This window comes from Grampus griseus (assembly GCF_964374135.1).
Source record: "Grampus griseus genome assembly, chromosome: 20".
Lineage (NCBI taxonomy): Eukaryota > Metazoa > Chordata > Mammalia > Artiodactyla > Delphinidae > Grampus > Grampus griseus.
In genome coordinates this window covers 29,405,832-29,425,332 of record NC_139014.1, presented here as the reverse complement: position 1 = coordinate 29,425,332, position 19,501 = coordinate 29,405,832, and the positions used below count along the sequence as shown (strand labels likewise).

The 19,501-nt window shown below is 39.4% G+C and overlaps 1 protein-coding gene across 1 annotated transcript in view; it reads left to right on the top strand.

Moving 5' to 3' along the window:
* Window positions 1-18,150, top strand: part of PRR11 (proline rich 11) — a gene marked incomplete at its 3' end in the record, with an annotated part of 56,228 nt that extends 38,078 nt beyond the window's left edge. The window contains exons 2-10 of the mRNA XM_082679926.1: window positions 6,689-6,821; window positions 8,263-8,413; window positions 9,036-9,158; window positions 11,414-11,671; window positions 13,009-13,107; window positions 13,470-13,582; window positions 14,482-14,541; window positions 14,631-14,727; window positions 18,067-18,150. Coding sequence (XP_082536052.1) covers window positions 6,694-6,821; window positions 8,263-8,413; window positions 9,036-9,158; window positions 11,414-11,671; window positions 13,009-13,107; window positions 13,470-13,582; window positions 14,482-14,541; window positions 14,631-14,727; window positions 18,067-18,150 — 1,113 coding nt within the window. The 5' untranslated portion in view covers window positions 6,689-6,693. The remainder of the gene's footprint in view (window positions 1-6,688; window positions 6,822-8,262; window positions 8,414-9,035; window positions 9,159-11,413; window positions 11,672-13,008; window positions 13,108-13,469; window positions 13,583-14,481; window positions 14,542-14,630; window positions 14,728-18,066) is intronic.
* Between the last annotated feature and the right edge of the window lie 1,351 nt (window positions 18,151-19,501).

Sequence of the window (19,501 nt, the reverse complement as noted above, 5' to 3'; positions counted from 1 at the left end):
AAAACAAGAGAAAAACCACCTCGATGAGAAGCCCACGCACTGCAATGAAGAGTAGCCCCGCTCGTCACAACTAGAGAAAGCCCGCATGCAGCAACGAAGACCCAACACAGCCAAAAAATAAAAATTTATAAATAAATTTATTAAGAAAAGAAAAGAAAAAGCCCGCACAGAGCAATGAAGACCCAGGGCAGCCAAAAAAATAATGATGATAATAATAATAATAATTTCCAAAATGACATACATTGGCTTATGTAGAACTCTTTAGAAATTTGAAGGCATGGGCGCTGGAACAACCACCAGGAAAGGGCTAGAAAATGATGGCCCAGTTTCAGAATGGTGGTACTCTTATTTTTCTAGCTAATAGTACATACCAAAGGTTAACTGTCCAATACTACCGGAAGGCTTTTTATATTTAGAAAGAAACAAACAAGAAACGATAGTCCTTTTAATCCTCTCTCTATAATCCTGACTCCCACTTGCCAAAGGCAACCCTATCCACTTTTGTAACTGTTTCTGGTGTTTACCTCCATGTTTCTAAGTAACATGTTTATAATACTCTTCCTTTTTTCTTCCCCCCAATGGGTTAAACATTATATAAATTTAGACAACTGCTGATTTCCACTTTCTTTCCTTCTTTCCTTCTGTCTTCCCAATATATCATAATTTTTAGTTAAATAAACATTCAGTGTTTATACTATAAAATATTTATAAAATATTTTATAAAATATTGTGTAACAGCTGAACATACAGTATTACTATGATTTCACTTCTTTTCTCCTAGAACTTTTTTCCTAGACTTTTTTTTTTTTTGCCACGCCCTGCAGCTTGTGGACTCTTAGTTCCCCAGCCAGGGATCAAACCCAGGCTATGGCAGTGAAAGCACCAGGGTCCTAACCACTGGACCTCCAGGCAATTCCCCCTCCTAGACTTTTTTCCTTAATATTTTATTTTTTTATTTAATTATTTTTAAACACAAATTTTTTTAAAATATTTATTTGTCTGCATTGGGTCTCAGTTGCGGCGCACAGTATCTTTCATTGCAGCACACAGGCTTCTCTCTAGTTGTGGCGTGGGCTCAGTAGTTGCAACAGGCAGGCTCTCTAGTGGTGCGTGGGCTTAGTTGCCCCACGGCATGTGGGATCTTAGTTCCCTGACCAGGGATCGAACCCGCATCCCCTGCATTGGAAGATGGATTCTTCACCACTGGACCACCAGGGAAGTCCCACCCCCTCCCAGACATTTTTAATATGCTTACTTTTTCAAGCTCTTATCAGTAACTTGGCCCTAACTTTACAGAAAAACAGCAAATTCTGCTCAGAATGATCAAACACACTAGGTAATTTATCCGTTTCTTTTTTTTTTCTCTTCCTGTTTATTTTGGTCTCTGCTCTTCATGGTAAAGACTTTTCCTAAAATGATTGATGATCCTTGGCTGTTATTTATCAAAGGAATACACAAAAAAGATAATTGATTGGCAGCTCAAAGTAGTGGAGGTGGATATTGTCAACCTGTGGGCACCACAGTGGGTAATTGATCATCAAGGACTTGGCCACTTTGGCTAGAACCCCAAATGTCAATATCTGTAGGTCTTTTTTCTTGGGCCAATTTCCCTGGAGAAGAATCTTCTAGTCTCCTCCAGGAGGAATGAGAGATGTGGGGGTTTGAGGCTGAGAATTAAGCTTGGTGGCCTGTAGGACTTCCCTGGTGGCGCAGTCGTTAAGAATCCACCTGCCAATGCAGGGGACACGGGTTCAAACCCTGGTCTGGTAGGATCCCACATGCCGCGGAGCAACTAAGCCCCTGCGCCACAACTACTGAGCCTGTGCCCTAGAGCCTGTGAGCCACAACTACTGAAGCCCATGTGCCACAACTACTGAAGCCTGCACGGCTAGAGCCTGTGCTCCACAACAAAGAGAAGCCACTGTAATAAGAAGTCCGCGCACCACAACAAAGAGTAGCCCCCACTCGCCACAACTAGAGAAAGCCCGCGCGCAGCAACGAAGACCCAACGCAGCCCAAAAACAAAAAAACAAAAAAAACTTGGTGACCTGTATTTTGGGAGCGGAGCTGAGGAAGGGGATTGAAAGTCTCACTTTTCAGTTAGGATCATCCCCCATCTTCTGTATAGTGACAGAGACATGACCCTGCTATGCTTGGTGACCCAAATTCACCTCTAGGTTCAACTTCTCCAGAGAATAAACCTGTCCATAAAATGAAAGCCAGGACACTGCCTGGCTGTAAGGATGGGAGGGCAGAAGTCAAAGTCCTATCCAATTCTTATAAAGACTTTTAATCAATCCAATTTAAGCCCTACCCCAAACCTTCAAAGGAGCTAGGTGCTTTCAAGTCCCGAATCTTCTCAGAGTTCTGGGAATGGTCTTGCTTCCTGTTGGCTTCCCTACCAGGCAGGCAAGCCTCAGCTTTCCTCTCCTTTGCCAAGTCAGTTACTACTACTTGTAGATGATGTAGTTCACATCTATCATCTATTATAGGGTCTACTCCCATTCTTCGTCCTGTGGGTTTATGCCTTTTTTATTCCTTTACTGCCTTTTTCATGATGTTTTCATGATGCTCCACCAGTAGTGTGCTAATAAATATTTATAAATATATATACATAATTTTATTATAAATTACTGATATTATATACTGTTATGATATATAACATAATTATTATAAGCAATGATAAAATATATAATACTCATAAATTTCATAGCCAATTGATTCTCACAAAATGCTATTATTGATTTTTATAGACTTCTTTTATTTGTAACCAACCTGTGGTTGCAATCTATGAACAAGCTTAGTCCCGATATGAATGTTGGTTTATATTTTCGTTTACTCTGTGAAGTAAGACAAAAGCAAAACACAAAGATTTATTTTGGAACTTCACTTCAGTAAGCAACCTCTGATGAATCAGGTAATCATTTTCAAATACTGGAATAATACTCCTCAATTTTTTTGTGCTATTCACAATGTAACTACAGACAAGATACACTTTTAAGTTTAATCTGCACTATTAACATTCTTTTCATCACTTTCTTAACAATCAACAAAATAATAAACCAAGCCTTAATTTGTAGTGTTTTATAATAGCCATGGTGTAAATTCTCCCATCATGGGCAATTTCAAGTTTCCAATATGAAGTCACTGAATGTGCAGTTGGGAAAAAATGAGCAATAATACACCATTCTAAAGCATTTTCACTGTATAGATACAATCAGGTAAAAAAAAAAAAAAACAAAACCTCAAGAGCATACATAATATTAAGATCATTAGGGAGTGGTGAGTTTTGTGTATTGATTATCTTTTAAAATATAAATTACCTAATTGTAAGTTTATATAACTTAATTTAAATGGTAGATTTGTTTAACAACTGGCTCACAGACTTCCTAAAAATGTAAAAGTCAGGGCTAATCCCTACACACCACTGGAGTGGAGGTTAAGGTATAGAGTCAATCCACTGAGTTTAACCAGAACATCCAGCTCCTTTCTAAAGTCTGTTTTCATAACTGAGGGATTGATTGGTGAATGTAGGAAAAAGGGAGGCCGGAGGCCAGTTCTCTGTGTCAGTTTGCTCTCTAACAAAAGACATCAAGGCAGGTGAGAGAGGGAACAGGAACAGAATGGGGGAGGGCTGTGAAGGGGCAGACGGAAGACAGGAAGGGGAGGTTACTGGGGAAATCTCAGATTCTGGGGATCCCAACCAGTGAACTCTGGGCCTTGGATAGAGGTTTCCAGTGACATTTCTTGACAGGTAGTCTTGGCCATGGATTTGATGAGGTTTAATTTCTTTTCCAAGCAACCATAAGTTTTTTGTTGCTTCCTGAGGCTTTCCTAAATATCTTCATTCATAGTATTTTTGTTTTGTGGGTTTTTTTTTAATCCTGTAGATATCCCTTGTGTTTAAAAATCCCCACTTAGCCTTTATTCATTATTTCAGTAGAAAGGAAAAGTGATGCAATAAAGGTGAAATCAGGTGTCTTGGGGTATGTCTCCCAAGGCTGTAAGAACAGTTAAGAAATACGCTGTTAATCTGAGGTCTGGCAATTTGTTAAATAAGATGCTATCAAGAAACTTTACTCCTAGACCAGTTGTTGACATACGTTCTATCACCCATTGCCATGGAGGGTGCCCTCTGCGAGTCCAGTGCTCTTGGAACTAAAACATTTCTTAGTTTTTACTATCCACATTGGAGCTGGGGGAGGTTCTCCAGACCTTGGAATCTGAGAGCTGAGCAAGCATAGAGCTACATACCAAGTGCTGGAGGGTTACAGGGTGAACAAAAGTGGAATGAATGTGTATTTTAAAGACCAATTGTTCCTATTCAAATGTAAGTTTGAAGAGAAGGAGGCCCAGCCTTTGAGACCATTTTTAGTTCTGCTACTTGAATAAGGACATCTTTGTTCCTCAGGTAGCAAAAACTGAAACCGGCAAAGCACTTTTTCACATCACACCAGCTCTGACTTAATTTTCTTCAGAAAAGGATTCTGGGTTAAAATCTAAATATACTAGTTAGTGTTTAAAAGTGCTTTAAAATAAATGTTTTGAAACACCCATGTCTTAGATTTGGGGTAATTGTTATTTTGTTGTATATCACCTATTCTACTATTGCATCACAGTGTATTAGGAAGAAAGTGGTCTTTGGAGACTTATGAATCTGGACTTAATGCTTTATTGCATTACATTGGATAAATCATCTCATCTTTCTAAGCCTCAATTTATTCTTATGTAAAAATGGGAATAAAAATCCTCTTCCTCAGGAAAAATACCTTGCACGGTAATGAAGATTCACTGAAAAAATGTATGTGAAGGTGTCTAAAAGTAAATGGGCATTATATAAATGGTTAGTTTTGTTTTTCTTTCACTACCAACTCAACTTTGTACATTGTAATCTCAGTAAATGTTACCAGCAAAGAAATTTACTTCCTTTTAATAACTGACATAACCCAACTGTAGCCATCTTCTCTGTTATTGCTACCGAATCAAACTCAGGTCCACTTACCCAACTCAGAGCAAAGCTGATCAACTGACACCAGGTTGTGGTGAAGGAAAGTACAGTGTTTATTGCAGGGCACCAAACAAGGAGAAAGGGCAGCTGGTGCTGAAAAGCGCCAAAGTCCTCGATGGCTTTCAGGCAAGGATTTTTTTTGGCTGCATCACACAGCATGCGGGAGTTCCCAGAACAGGGATCGAACCCACACCCCCTGCAGTGGAAGCATGGACTCTTAACCACTGAGCCACCAGGGAAGCCCAGGCAAGGATTTTTAAAGGCAGCATTAGGGGTGAGGGTAATAGGATGCCTGATCAGCTGGCGGACTTTCAACTTTTTGGTTGGTGGTAAGGTAACAGGGTGATATCTGGGGAATCTTAATCATCAACATTTATGGTTCTAACCAGTCTGGGGTCTAAGTGCTGGTGGTCAGCATGTGGTAACCATCTTTTACCTGGGGGGTGTGGTCTTAGATTCTGCAGGACAACACAAAGATATGCATCAGATCATTATATATATCCCTTGAGGAGGAACTAGGAGTCCTGTGACTCTGTTTTATCTCTGAACTATTGTTTAACCTATCATTGTTTCTGCATTCCCTCACTTCTCTAATTAGTAACTGCTTGAGTCTGCTCTTTGGAACTTGAGGAAGGCTTAGGAGACTGAAGTCTTTTTTCTACAAACAAGAGAAAGGGAACAAAAAGGGCTTTTGTACTGGGAAGGCCCTGAAAGGTCCTGCTTGATTTCATTATAAAGAAAGGGAAATTCACTTGACTTAATGAAGAAAAGCAAAACAAGCAAAACAAAAACAAAATTAGAGAGTAATATAATGCCAAAGCCAAGGTATCTCTAGAGATAGTTGAAATCTGGGTTTAAATTTTCCTCCAGTTTAGGGTGATCTTGGGTGGCTGTGAGGTGGCTCCAGCCTGCGGTGGCTTGAAGTGGGACCTCAGTTCCCTGACCAGGGATTGAACCCTGACCACAGCACTGCTCTGGTGCTTGTCTGCTTTGAAGAAAGAATTCGGCAAAGAGACAAAAAGTAGTGAGGCAAGTAACATGCTTATTAGGAGAGAAGATACATGCAGAGAAAGCACGAGTGAACTCAGAGAGCAAGAGAGAGAGAGTGGCACACACTTTTGGCGTGGATTATGTTACTTATATGGGGGCAGTTCTGGGTTACCTCTGGCCAATCATCTTGCTTTGTCTGACTTTGAGTCCATGTTTGGTCTGGCACAGGGCCCTCCCCTGTGTGCATGCACATCTTTTAGCCGAGATGGATTCCATCTTTGGTCTCTGAGGAGTTAGCAGAACATATTATGGTCTGGCTCCCCCTCCCCAAGGATCCTTTTTGCACATGTGTCGCTTGGGGGTCTCCTTGACCTCAAGAATGAGAAATATGTGGTCTCTTTAGCTTTTTATGCAAACAGAACTCAGCTCCTTCTTGCTCCTGCCATTATCTTCATCTTGAAATATCTGTCTACAGGGGATAGATTCCAGCTGCTCAGCCTGGGGCCCATCTATCTCCTGCCTCAAGGGGACTCTGGGTTGCTGGTGGTGACCTATTTCCTAACCAAGGTGGCGGTTACAAGAATGTGTTCACTTTGTGATAATTTATTGAAGTGTAGTTAAAACTTGTGTATTTTCTATGTATATGTATTATTCCTCAATAAAAAACGTAAAAACAAATTTTCTCTACAGAAACCATGCCCAAGTTCAAGCAACGAAGAAGAAAGCTAAAAGCCAAAGCGAAAAGATTTTTCAAAAGAAAAGAGGCCTCTCACTTTCAGTCTAAGCTAGTTACACCTCCCGCTCCACCACCCTCACCAGAAAGGTAAGGCGTAATATGGAACAGAGAAAATATTAAAAATCTGATCATTTTAGGAACAAGTTACCAGATTTAGCAAATAAAGATACAGAACACCCAGTTAAATTCGAATTTCAGATGAACAATGAATGAGTTTTTTGTATTGTCCCATGCAACATTTCTAACATACTTATACTAAAAAGTTATTCACCCTTTATCTGAAATTAAATTTTAACTGAGTGTCCTGATTTTATGTAGCGATCATAGCTTAAGAGTTCAAATGAAGTAAAAATCACAAGGAATTGTGTTTGAGGTGCACAGTAACTATTTTCTACTTTCCTAGTCGATTTAATTGTATAAACCTGGTAACTTAGTGATGAAAGAGGTGTATATGACTAAAACTTAAATCTTTATTTTGGTAAAGTTTGATCATTTATTCTCTGGGACTCAGGGCTTAAATGTGTTATTAAAAGAGACTCTAAAATCTAAGAACTCTAAGGCAGTAGGTTTCACAATAACATATTTATACATTTTTTGTTAAAGGTCTCTTTACAGAAAAAATTTTAAAACAAACAGACCCTCAAAAAACAGTAACCATGATACCATCCTTGACTCCTCTCTCTCCCGAATGTTGCAAAAGCCTTCTAACTGGTCTTCCTGCTCTGCCCTTGCTGCCTCTGCAGTGTATTTCAACATAGCAGCCAAAGTGAGCCTATTAAAATCATTTCGTATTGCTCCTCTGCTGAAATTCTCCAAGGTCTTCCTCTATCAGAGTAAAAATGAAAATCCTTTGTATGACCAACAAGACCTTTATGGTCTGATTCACATTATCTGTTAATCCTCTTCCTTCAATCTTTCCACCCTAGTCATCTGGCCTCCTTGCTATTCCTCAAACACCTCAGACAAACTCCCACCTCAGGGCCTTTGCACTTACTATTGCTCTTGCCAGGAATGCTCTTATCCCAAATATTTGCTCTGCTAGTTTCTTCACTTCCTTGACGTTTGTTCTCAAAAGTCACCTTTTCGGTGAGACATTCCCTGGCTACCCTATCTAAATTTTCACCTCCACCCAACGTTTCACATTCCCTCTCTTGCTTTATCTTTTGCTCCTTAGCATTTGTTCACTACCTAACAACCCACATATATTATTCATTTAGTTATTTTTACCTTTCTTCCATGAAACTGTAAATTCTATGAGGGCAGGATTTTTATCTATTTTGTTCATTACTAAATCTCAGATACCTATTTGTTTACTATGTTGTTTTATTTATTACTATTTATTTACTCAATAAATATTTGTTGCATAAGTTAATCTGGGAATTCTAGAAGTAAATGAAGAATTTGGCTTTAGATAGTCTCTGCTCCTGAGTCATACTATAAAACTAGCTTGTTATTTAATTAGACTTAGGAGTTAATTCTAATTCCAACTTAGGAGTTTTTGCTTTGTTTGGTTTTGTTTTTCCTACAGAGTGGTTATTCCTTCAACAGATACACCCCTTAGCAGAAGCTGGCTAAGACCGTCCTGGAACTTCAAATTTCCCAATTTTAAAGATGCAGTAAAGCTTTGGACAAATAGAGTATGGTCTATATACAACTGGTTTCAGAACTGCATGGCCTGGGTATGGGTTTGACATACATATTTTCAGCATTTCGGTTTTTCTGCATACTGGGTGTGTGTGTTCATGTGTGTGTGTGCTCAGGTCATCAGACACTCAGGCTAAACTCAGATGAGATGAAATTTTGTGGTCATGTCTGCCCTCAATTTTTTTTTTTTTTTTTTTGGCTGTACGCAGGCCTCTCACTGTTGTGGCCTCTCCCATTGCGGAGCACAGGCTCAGCGGTCATGGCTCACGGGCCCAGCCGCTCCGCGACATGTGGGATCTTCCCAGACCGGGGCACGAACCCGTGTCCCCTGCATCGGCAGGCAGACTCTCAACCACTGTGCCACCAGGGAAGCCCAATTTTTTTTTCAATAAAAAAAATTTTTTTAATTGAAATATAGTTGATTTACAATGTGTTAGTTTCAGGTATACTGCAAAGTGATTCAGTTACACACACACATACACACATATTTTCATAGTATTTTCCATTATAAATTATTATAAGATATTGAATATAGTTTCCTGTGCTATACAGTAGGTCCTTGTTATTGCCTTCACTTCTATAAAACATACATCAAACCACTTTCTTGTCCTTATCATATTGCTCATTGGATTCAGGCTTGATTATTTTTAATTTCAGAGTTTGGAAGTATTGAAAGACACCATCTTTCCATCCCGTTTCTGCCACCAAGAACTTCATAGTCTAAAACAACGGTTTCGCATTTTGGAAAGTGAATTACACAAGCTCCAGGAAGCATTGAAGGTTAGTATTATCAAATGAAAAACAAATCCAGAATTAGGTAAGGAGGGAAGGGGTTGTCCCCCATTGGAACCCCAGTGTGCTTTTACTAGAAGGAGGAGTGGCTACAGGCTAGTGCTAGTTCTGGGCATGTCTGCTCTCAGGTCTAGTCCTTAAACTTCAGAGGCTCTGCTGGAGGGGGGCTGACCCCTGCAGGCTACATTTCCCAAGCTCCATGTCATCTGGCTCCTGGTGTGCTGGACTAATGGGAGACACTGATGAGAGATTAGAAGGAGAGAGAGAATGGGGTATCTTTCCCCTTTGTTCTCTGTGTTGGGCAATTTCTCCAGCAATTGTCGTTGTTGCCTCCCTAACTCCAGCTCCCACTAGGTAAGTCAACCATGTTTCTAGATTCTCTGGGTTAACCCAGCTCCAGAGATCTGGTTATACTGTCCTTCTCTTTGGCCATGCAGTGTCAGGGTGTTCATGGCTTTATGACGTCGCTAATCTCTGGGATGCCTCACTGTCCCCTGCGTGCTTCTCAGCTCTTCCATCAGCAGTATAACCAACTCACTATATTACATGTCCCCTCTTCTAAATACTCAGGGTGGTTTCTATTTTCTTGACTGATGTAGGCAGGAGAAAACTATAAATATCCACTCTCTCCGAACTCCCCTAAGCAGGACCCCTATTCTCAGTGTCTAAAACCTAAAGAATAAACATTGTGCTCATTGGTTTGGAGAGACACTTCTGGGATTACACCCCTACTTCCAGAATTTGTGCCTCAAGATGAGCTAACCAGAGGAGGAAAGGCAAATCACCTCATTACCTGGACTTCACAACCTGGACCTCAGTTTCTTCATCTATAAAGTGGGAAGATGCCATCTGTAGTGAGCTGAATGATGGCCCCCCAAAAGACATGTCCAAGTCCTAATCCCTGGAACCTGTAAATATTACCTTTTTTGGGAAAAGGGTCTTTGCAGATATATAATTGAGTTAAGGATTTTGAGGTGAGGAGATCATACTTTATTATCTGGGTGGACCCTCAATCCAGTGACAAGTGTCCTTATAAAAGACACGCAGAGTAGAACATACAGAGAAGAGGAGAAGCAGTGGGACCACAGAGGCAGAGAGTGGAGTCATGGGGCCTCAAACCAAAGGATGCCAGTAGATTCCAGAAGCTGGAAGAGACAAGAAACAGATTCTTCCCTGGAGCCTTCATAGGGAGTGCAGTCCTACTGGCACCTTGATTTCAGTCTTCTAACCTCCAGGACTGTGAGAGAATGAATTTTGTTTTAAGCCACCAAGTTTGTGATACTTTGTTGCAGCAGCCTGTAGTGTGCCCCCGTACTTCTTAGGGTTGTTGTATTCATCTGCTAGGGCTGCCATGACAAAGTAGCACAGACTGGGTGACTTATACAATAAAAATTTATTTTCTCACAATTTTGGAGGCCAGAAGTCTAGGCTCAAGGTGTTGGTAGGGTTGGCTTCTTCTAATGACTTTCTCCTCGACTTGCCTTCTATGTCCTCAGATTGTCTTTTCTCTGTGCACATGCATCCCTGGTGTCTCCTGTTTGTTCAAGTTTCGTCTTTATAAAAGGACACCAGTCACATTGGATTAGAGCCCACCCTAATGGCTCCTTTTAATTTAATCACTTCTTTAAAGGCCCTATCTCCAAATACAATCACATTCTGAGGTACTGGGGGTTGAGGGTTCAATATATGAGTTGTAATGGGGGAGGACAATTCAGCCCATAACAGTCATGTTCCAGGCCCTTGAACTTTTTTATCAGCTCCTTGAACATACTATATTCTTGGTTGCATTGTTTTTCCCTCTGCCAGGAACTCTTCCCCCAGTTTTTCTCTCCCTTCTTCACCTGCTAAAGCTAAATTCATCTTTGAGATCATGGCTAAATATCACTCCCCAGACCTCTGACTATTTATGCTCACAGCACACTTCATGGCTCTTATTGAAGTATCATTTTGGTTTGTTTTGAATGTGTTTTGTGTATGTTTAATGTCTTGTCTTCCTCGCCAGACTGTCAGCTCGATGAGGTGACAGACAGGGCTCATATTGTACCCACAGTGCCTGGCATATAGCACACACAAAACAAATATATGAATGAATGAATGAGCTTGTGATAAATGAGAAAATATTACGGAGCATATGGTATACTGAGAAAGCATTCAATACGTGGTAGGTATGGTTTTGATGACTCTCAACCATAAGAACCAAATAAATCTGTTCTTCAGTTGCCAACTGTAACGTTTTCTTCCAGGCCGTCTCAGAAAATTCTTCCTGTCCAAGCTGTGGTCAGATGTGTCACATGCGTGGTAAACTTACAAATGTGCCTGCATGTGCTCTAACCACCCCTGGAGACTCCGAGGCTGTACTGCCCACCTCACTGCCACAGCCAGCCAGTCGTCATCCTCCGCCCCCGCCCCCGCCCCCGCCCCCTCCGCCCCCGCTCCCTCCGCCTCCACCACTGACAGCACCTTTGCTGCTCAGAAAATCTGATCTCACTAAGGCACATCAGGTAAAAAACAATCTAGTAAAGGTGTGTTTTGGTCAGTGTGTAATGAAGGAGTACAGCCAGGTGTCCTTTTAAGGCTGGGCTAAGGGCTTTGACAGGAAGGGCTGCATTTTGTTCTGTTTCCATATCTTAATTATGTCAATTATTGTTTTTAAAGACACAGTCCTCTGAGAGATCACGAAAGTGGGATTTGGAAATGAAAGTGATTTTTTTTCAAGGATAAATGAATGAAATCCAGCAAGGTGGGAGATTCCTGTTGGATTCTTTACAAAAATGGAAATTTCTCTGGGAAACCAAATTAAAAACAAAGATAGCTTAGTGAGTGAAGTCAGAATAAAAAGAATTTGTGGATCCTAAAGTATAATGCCATTAGGCTGGAGAACCAGTCTCCATTAGAGTTACTTATCTTCCAAGGGGACCAGAGTATTTGTGAATCACTAAGATAGGCCTGGCCCTATTTAAAAATCTGCTGAATTTTCACTACAGATATATTTGGTTGAAAATGGCTGAATTAAATGCAGAGCCTATTGTTATATTTGCCCTAATATATACCTCTTTGAATATACGTCCTTCCTCTATGGGAACTGAGTCATCCTTTTAGGGAGATCAGGCAAAACTTCACTTTGTTTTTTTTTTTTAACTTGCTCTTTAAAAAATTTTTTTAAATTAATTAACTTATTTTTATTTTTGGCTACGTTGGGTCTTCGTTACCGCACGCGGGCTCCCTCTAGTTGTGGCGAGCGGGGGCTACTCTTTGTTGCGGTGCACGGGCTTCTCATTGCAGTGGCTTCTCTTGTTGCGCAGCACGGGCTCTAGGCGCGCGGGCTTCAGTAGTTGTGGCGCACGGGTTTAGTAGTTGTGGCTCGCGGGCTCTAGAGCGCAGGCTCAGAAGTTGTGGCGCACGGGTTTCGTTGCTCCATGGCATGTGAGATCTTCCCGAACCAGGACTCGAACCCATGTCCCCTGCATTGGCAGGTGGATTCTTAACCACTGAGCCACCAGGGAAGTCCCCAAAATTTCACTTTGATTTAAGGAACTCCTTCATCTCCTGTCCTATTACAATGACTCCTAAGGAAGATGCATAGTTACAAGGAACTAGCCCATCTCTTACTATCAAAGCCTTACATTTTGGTGAATACTTTTCAATAGCCTTAGCATCCATGGATACTGAAAACAGAATTGTTCTTGGTTGAATGGAAAGAATTTGATAGGCTCCTAGGGGAAATAAGAGTTAATTTTTAAGTTAATTTTTAAAGAGTCTTTAAAAATTAGATTTGGATTTGCATTTGACTAGATGTCCTGGTTCCAATTTGAATTCTAACCTCTCCATGTATTTTAAGGCTGGACCATTAAAAAAAAATGTACCCATGCATATAACAGTTAAAGATCTACTGACTGTGAAATTAAAGAAGACACAGAGTTTTGATGAAAGGAGGAAGGTAAGATGTCATTGACCAAACATGTGGTCTTTCGGCTTTTAACCTGGTTGTCCCTTAATGGAAAATAAGCATAAGTCTTAAATATAGAAACCATTCTGAGGTAAGTATTTGATTTTTTTTTCTTGAGTAATTTTGGATCTCCTCAACAAAATAGGTAAATCCCCAAATTATTTAATTAGGCAGTTTTATCTACCAACCATTAGTTTGAAGAGGCAGAGATATACTTTGAAGCTTTGGAATAAAAATTGAATAGATATATCTTACACATATTCAGCACTCAAATATTTATTGTTTTAGTATGTTTACATTTTGAATGCTATTTTTAAATGTGTTTTTAATAGTGTCTCATTTTGTGATTAAAGCTTGTACCATCACCAAAGGCACAGAATCCACTAGTTACTGTCTCCGACCTGCGGTGCGTTTCCCTGAAACCGAAGTCCAAAGTGTTATCAACTCGAGTTACAAATGTCTTAATGTAAGGAAATACACAGTACTACACTCTACTGCTACTTAAAATAATGATTTTTTGCTTATTTCTAACTTTAAAAGTTACATGTGATCATTGAAAATTGAAATCTACAGAAACGTTTCAAGAAGAAAACAAAAATCATGCAAATAATCCTATCATTGGAGATAGCCACATACTGTTAACATACTGTTGTTTATCATTCTAGTCTTTCTCTGGACATATACTCTATTATTTCCATTTCATGATGCTGTTTATTACAAAATACACCATTGATTTAATAACAGATTGGGGGGGAAATATTATCAGGAATTTTCAAAGCAGCACAATTTCAGAAATAATAAAATAAGAAAACTAGTTTTCTTGGAATTAATGAAACATGATATGTTTATGTTTTGGAATCAATGAAATATGATATGTTTATGTGTGTACCTGTGTATAATCATTATACATACAGATATGGATTTTCCCATTAATATGTCATGAACTTTCCCATATCTCATTAAAAATTAGTTTAAACCATCATTTTGACTTCTTCAATAGATGCAGTTTTTTAATATGTGAATTTCATAGATAAAAATCCTGTTTTGAGACATTTAGGTTGTTTGTGATTTTTTTTTTTCTATAACTCTTCAGTAAACATCCTTGTCCATCATCTGTATGCATAGCTGAGTTTTGCCCTAAGATGGATTCTTACATGTGTAATTACTGAGTCAAAAACTATTACTTACTAGAATCACTATATCACTTTATGCTCCTATCTGCATCTACTGCTATTTTTAAATGTAATAAATAGTAACAAATGCAACAAACTACTTTCTAGGATGTTGCCTATAGAAATGACTGCTTTGCTTTGGAAAAATTATAAAATCTGGCAAGCTCTAACTTTTGTTTCTGTATTTTATCAGTACTCCTGGTAAAAGCCAGTTAGATCTGCGAAAACTACTCAGAAAAGTCGATGTAGAGAGGTAATCCACTCTCCTATCTTTATGCTTTCTAAATTCATTTGAAAATTCAGCATAAAACACAGCTCCTAATATTTTCAATACCTTTGCAGGAGCCCAGGTGGAACCCCACTTACCAATAAAGAAAATATGGAAACAGGAACTGGGCTGACCCCAGTAATGACCCAGGCCTTGAAGAGAAAGTTTCAGGTAAGCCTTTAGGGAAAAAAAGACTTTGGATCCTTTTCTTCAAATGTATTTATTTAGAATCATAATCTAAAGCATCTTTCTTAATAATAGTAATTTTAAAACAGTTCCTTATGCTTTATAAAGCACTTTCATATTTAGGCTTCAAGAAATTCTATGAGATAGCTAGGATTATCATCTCCACTTTAGCAATGAACGTCTGGCTTTATTAATTTCATTAATAAGTATTTATTAAGCACTTCCTATATGCCAGGCACTGTGCTGGAGTACCAGGGGTATAGTGGTAAGCAAAAACAGACACAGATCTGCTGTCTTGGATCTTTCGGTCTAGTGGGGAAAGTAGATATTAATCATATAATCACAATTTGTATAATTTTGCACTGAAGTAACTTCTGTGAAGGAAAGGAACAAGATTCTGTTGGGGGGAACTTGATCTAGCCTGGATGATCTAGGAAAGATTCCCTTAGGAAGGGATGAGGTAAGACTTGAAAGATGAATAGGCATTAACTGGAGAGGGTACCTGTGGAGTGAGCCCACCTTGGATGTCAGGGAGGAGAGCTCTAGGGAAAAAGAACAGCAGGTGCAATGGTCTCATTGTGGGAGAGATCACAGTCTATCTGAGGAATTGAAAAGTGGCCGGTGTGGCTGTAACAGAAAGATAGGAATAGAGATGGGGATAGGAGTCAGATCATGCAGAGCTGATAAGAAAAGGTCTTGGCAGCTTTCTTCTTTGTCACCTACATGTATGACCCATACACCAAAATCCAGTGCATCAGCTGGCCCTTGTGTGATTTCTTCCAAACCCTATTTGTCTCATCTCCCTGATCACCTCTATCATCAGATCTGTGAGAAGGAGCCATCCTTCCACCACCCCTGCTAGAGTGCTGGGGCACAGGGCTGCTGGCCTCTTTGGCTATGAAGCTTATATTTCCATCTCCCTCTGGGCCAAGAGACACACCACAAACTCCACTGCAGACACTCTTCCCACCCCAGCACTGTCCTCCCTTCCTTCATTCCCTTGTTAAGAATCAGTGCCTTTTGCAAAAGAAATAAATGCAAAAATAAACAAATGACAACTAATCAAACTTGTAAGCTTATACACAGCAAAGGAAACCATAAACAAAACAAAAAGAGAGCCTACAGGGACTTCCCTGGCAGTACAGTGGTTAAGACTTCACCTACCAATGCAGGGGGTGTGGGTTCAATTCCTGGTCAGGGAGCTAAGATCCCACATGCCTCTAGACCAAAAAACCAAAACATAAAACAGAAGCAATAATGTAACAAATTCAATAAAGACTTTAAAAATGGTCCACATCAAAAAAATCTTAAAAAAACAAAAAAGACAGCAGAATACAACCTGAATTTAAAAAAAAAAAAAAAAAAAAGGCAACATACAGACTGGGAGAAAATATTTGCAAACAATGTGACTGACAAGGGCTTAATTTCCAAAATATACAGACAGCTCATGCAACTCAATAACAAGAAAAACAAACAACCCAATCCAAAAAAATGGGCAGAAGACCTAAATAGACATTTCTCCAAAGAAGACATACAGATGGGCAACAGGAACATGAAAAGATGCTCCACATTGCTAATTATTGGAGAAATGCACTGGTCAGAATGGCCATCATCAAAAAGTCTACAAATAATAAATGCTAGAGAGGGTGTGGGTAAAAGGGAACACTCCTACACTGTCGGTGGAAATGTAAATTGGTGTAGCCACTATGGAAAACAGGATGGAGATTACTTAAAAAACTAAAAATAGAGTTACCATATGATCCAGCAATCCCACTACTGGGCATATATCCAGAAAAGACAAAAACTCTAATTAAAAGAGATACATGTACACCAATGTTCATAGCAGGACTACTTATAAATAGCCAAGACATGGAAGCAACCTAAATGTCCATCAGCAGATGAATGGATAAAGAAGATGTGGTACACACACACACGCGCAAACACACACGCAAACACACATACACAATGGAATAGTACTCAGTCATAAGAAAGAATGAAATACTGCCATTTGCAGCAACACAGATGGACCTAGAGATTGTCATACTAAGTGAAGTTAGGCAGAGAAAGACAAATATTATATATCACTTATATGGAATCTAAAAAAAATAATGCAAATTAACTTATTTACAAAACTGAAATAGACTCACAGACATAGAAAATAAACTTACAGTTACCAAAGGCGGGGGGTGGGGGGAGGGATAAATTGGGAACATGGGATTAACAGATACACACTACTATATATAAAATAGATAAACAACAAGGATTTACTGTATAGTGCAGGGAACTATATTCACTATCTTGTAATAACCTATAGTGGAAAAGAATCTGAAGCTGTACACCTGAAACTAATACAACATTGTAAATCAACTACCGTTTAAAAAAGAGAGAATCAGTGCCTTTTGCAGGACAGCTTTGTTTCCCTCTTGCCGATCAACTTGGTCCTCCTGGGCACTATATGACCTTCTTTGGAGGTGTGACTGGATTCCTCTTTCCTCCTTTTGGAGCATCCAATAGGAGTCCACCCCCAGATCCTTGGTAATACCACAAATTGTGATGGGCAGAGGGAAGAACCCTCACTTCCTTTCTTTGTTTAGCTCTAGGATCCTTTTTGTCCCTGCCCTACCCCATAACTACTATAGTGGGTTGCGTAATGTGGAAACAATTAAAAATATAATGAACGATAAACCCATATATTGAGCAATGACATCAAAAATCACACATAAGACCTATGCCATATGTTGTGCTCCTCAAAATCCACTTACTAGAAGATATCTAGTAAAAACTGTTGTTAGACATGGAATGACTTTTCCCACTCCTTAGACTTCCTTTTTCGTTTAATTCTGAAGCAACTGTATTAGTTAGGCTTTGCATTTGCCTACTCGTAATAGAAATCTGACTATAGTGACTTAACCAAATAAGGCCTTATTTTTCTTTTCTGCATATTGCCTTGGGAAATAGGCAGTGCGTAACGGGTACAGCAGCTTGACCATGTAATCACCTCTCTTCCATCCTTAATATGTGGCTTTCATCCTTACGGTGCAGAATATCAACACTTCCTGAAGCCTCACGTCCACATTGTAGGCAAGATAAGAAGGGCAAAGGGCAAAAGGGTGTGCTAACTAAGCTGCCTTTCATCTCTTTAAACAGGGGATATCCAGGAACTTCTGATAATATCAGGGAAGCTGGGGAAAAGTGGTTTTTAGAAACCAGATGCATTGCTGCCTTGCATAAAATCTGGGTTTTGTTAGTGAGGAAGAAGAAGAGCTGTGCTGGCCACAAGAACATCATTCATATTATACTTGGGACCTTTGTTTCTTTTCATAGCTGGCTCACCCTAGAAGCCCAACTCAAACTCTGCCACTTTCTACAAGCAGCTTTGATGAACAAAATGATGCCACCTCTGCCTGACTCCATACGATGATCCATAAAATATACAGATAATATTATCCCAATCCTTTTTTTAATGTAGTATGTATAAAGAATTATATTAATATATAATTCATTCGAAGAATTAAAATATGTATGGAGCCCATACATACTGTAGTATAAAGCAAGTATTAGGATATTTTCTAGTTTACATGATCAATAATAGAACAGATGGGAAAATGCAATCCCCAAAGTGATGTTTATCCTGCAATTACCAAATTTAGGTTGGGGAGATTATTCAAGTTTAACTGGATAACTCTAATTTTTACTCTATAGGTGCAGTTATGACATTAAGAAAATAACCTGGTGCCCATTCATCTTGGGTAGTCTCAGGTAATTGAAAAGCAAAGTATTTCAGCCTGTAAAGTTCATGCATTCATTAAGTGCTACAAACTTAACCATAAAAAACAGACCCTCTAGATTTTATTTCTGTTCCCTATAATCAATTAAGAAGTAAAACCATCCCCCATTCAAACCTAACTGTTCCAAAAGAATTTGAAACAAAAACTCCAATGTGACCTTAAAAATTAGAATATCATGGGACTTCCCTGGTGGTGCAGTGGATGGGACTCCGCTCTCCCAATGCAGGGGGCCTGGGTTCAATCCCTGGTCAGGGAACTAGATCCTGCATACATGCTGCAACTGAGAGTTCACATACTGCAACTAAGGAGCCTACATGCTGTAACTAAGGAGCTGGCAAGCTGCGACTAAGGAGCCCTGGAGCCACAGCTAAGGAGCCTGCCTGCTGCAACTAAGACCCGGCGTAACCAAAACAATAAATAAATGGTTTTTAAAAAAATTAGAATATCATTTCTAGCATCTTAGGTAGGTAGTTATATTTGGCTTACTGAAGTCTGAGATATTCCTCACTTTGATATCTGCTATCCACATTCATGACGCTAAATATAAATTTCATGAAGACCTCAACAGGAACCTTGTGTTTTCCACAGTGCCCCACCAAGGATTCTCTGAAGTCCATGGCAGGTTCACTGTGAGATCTGATTCCCTGTCCTCAGCCACCTATTGATTCAATAACAGTGATCACGCACACCTCACTGGATTTTGCTTTTTCCTGACAGTACAGGTTGACAGGTTTAGCAAATATAAACACATGACACTCCATCAAAGTCTAATTTCAGATAAACAACAAATAACTTTTAAGTATAAATATGTCCCATTAAACAATGAATAATTTTTTGAAGTTTAAATATGTCCCCAATATTGCATGGGACATATTTATACTAAAAAATTATTCGTTGTTTATCTGAAATTCAAATTCAACTGAACATCCTATATTTTATTTGGCAACCCTATCAGTCAGTCTTCTACAAAG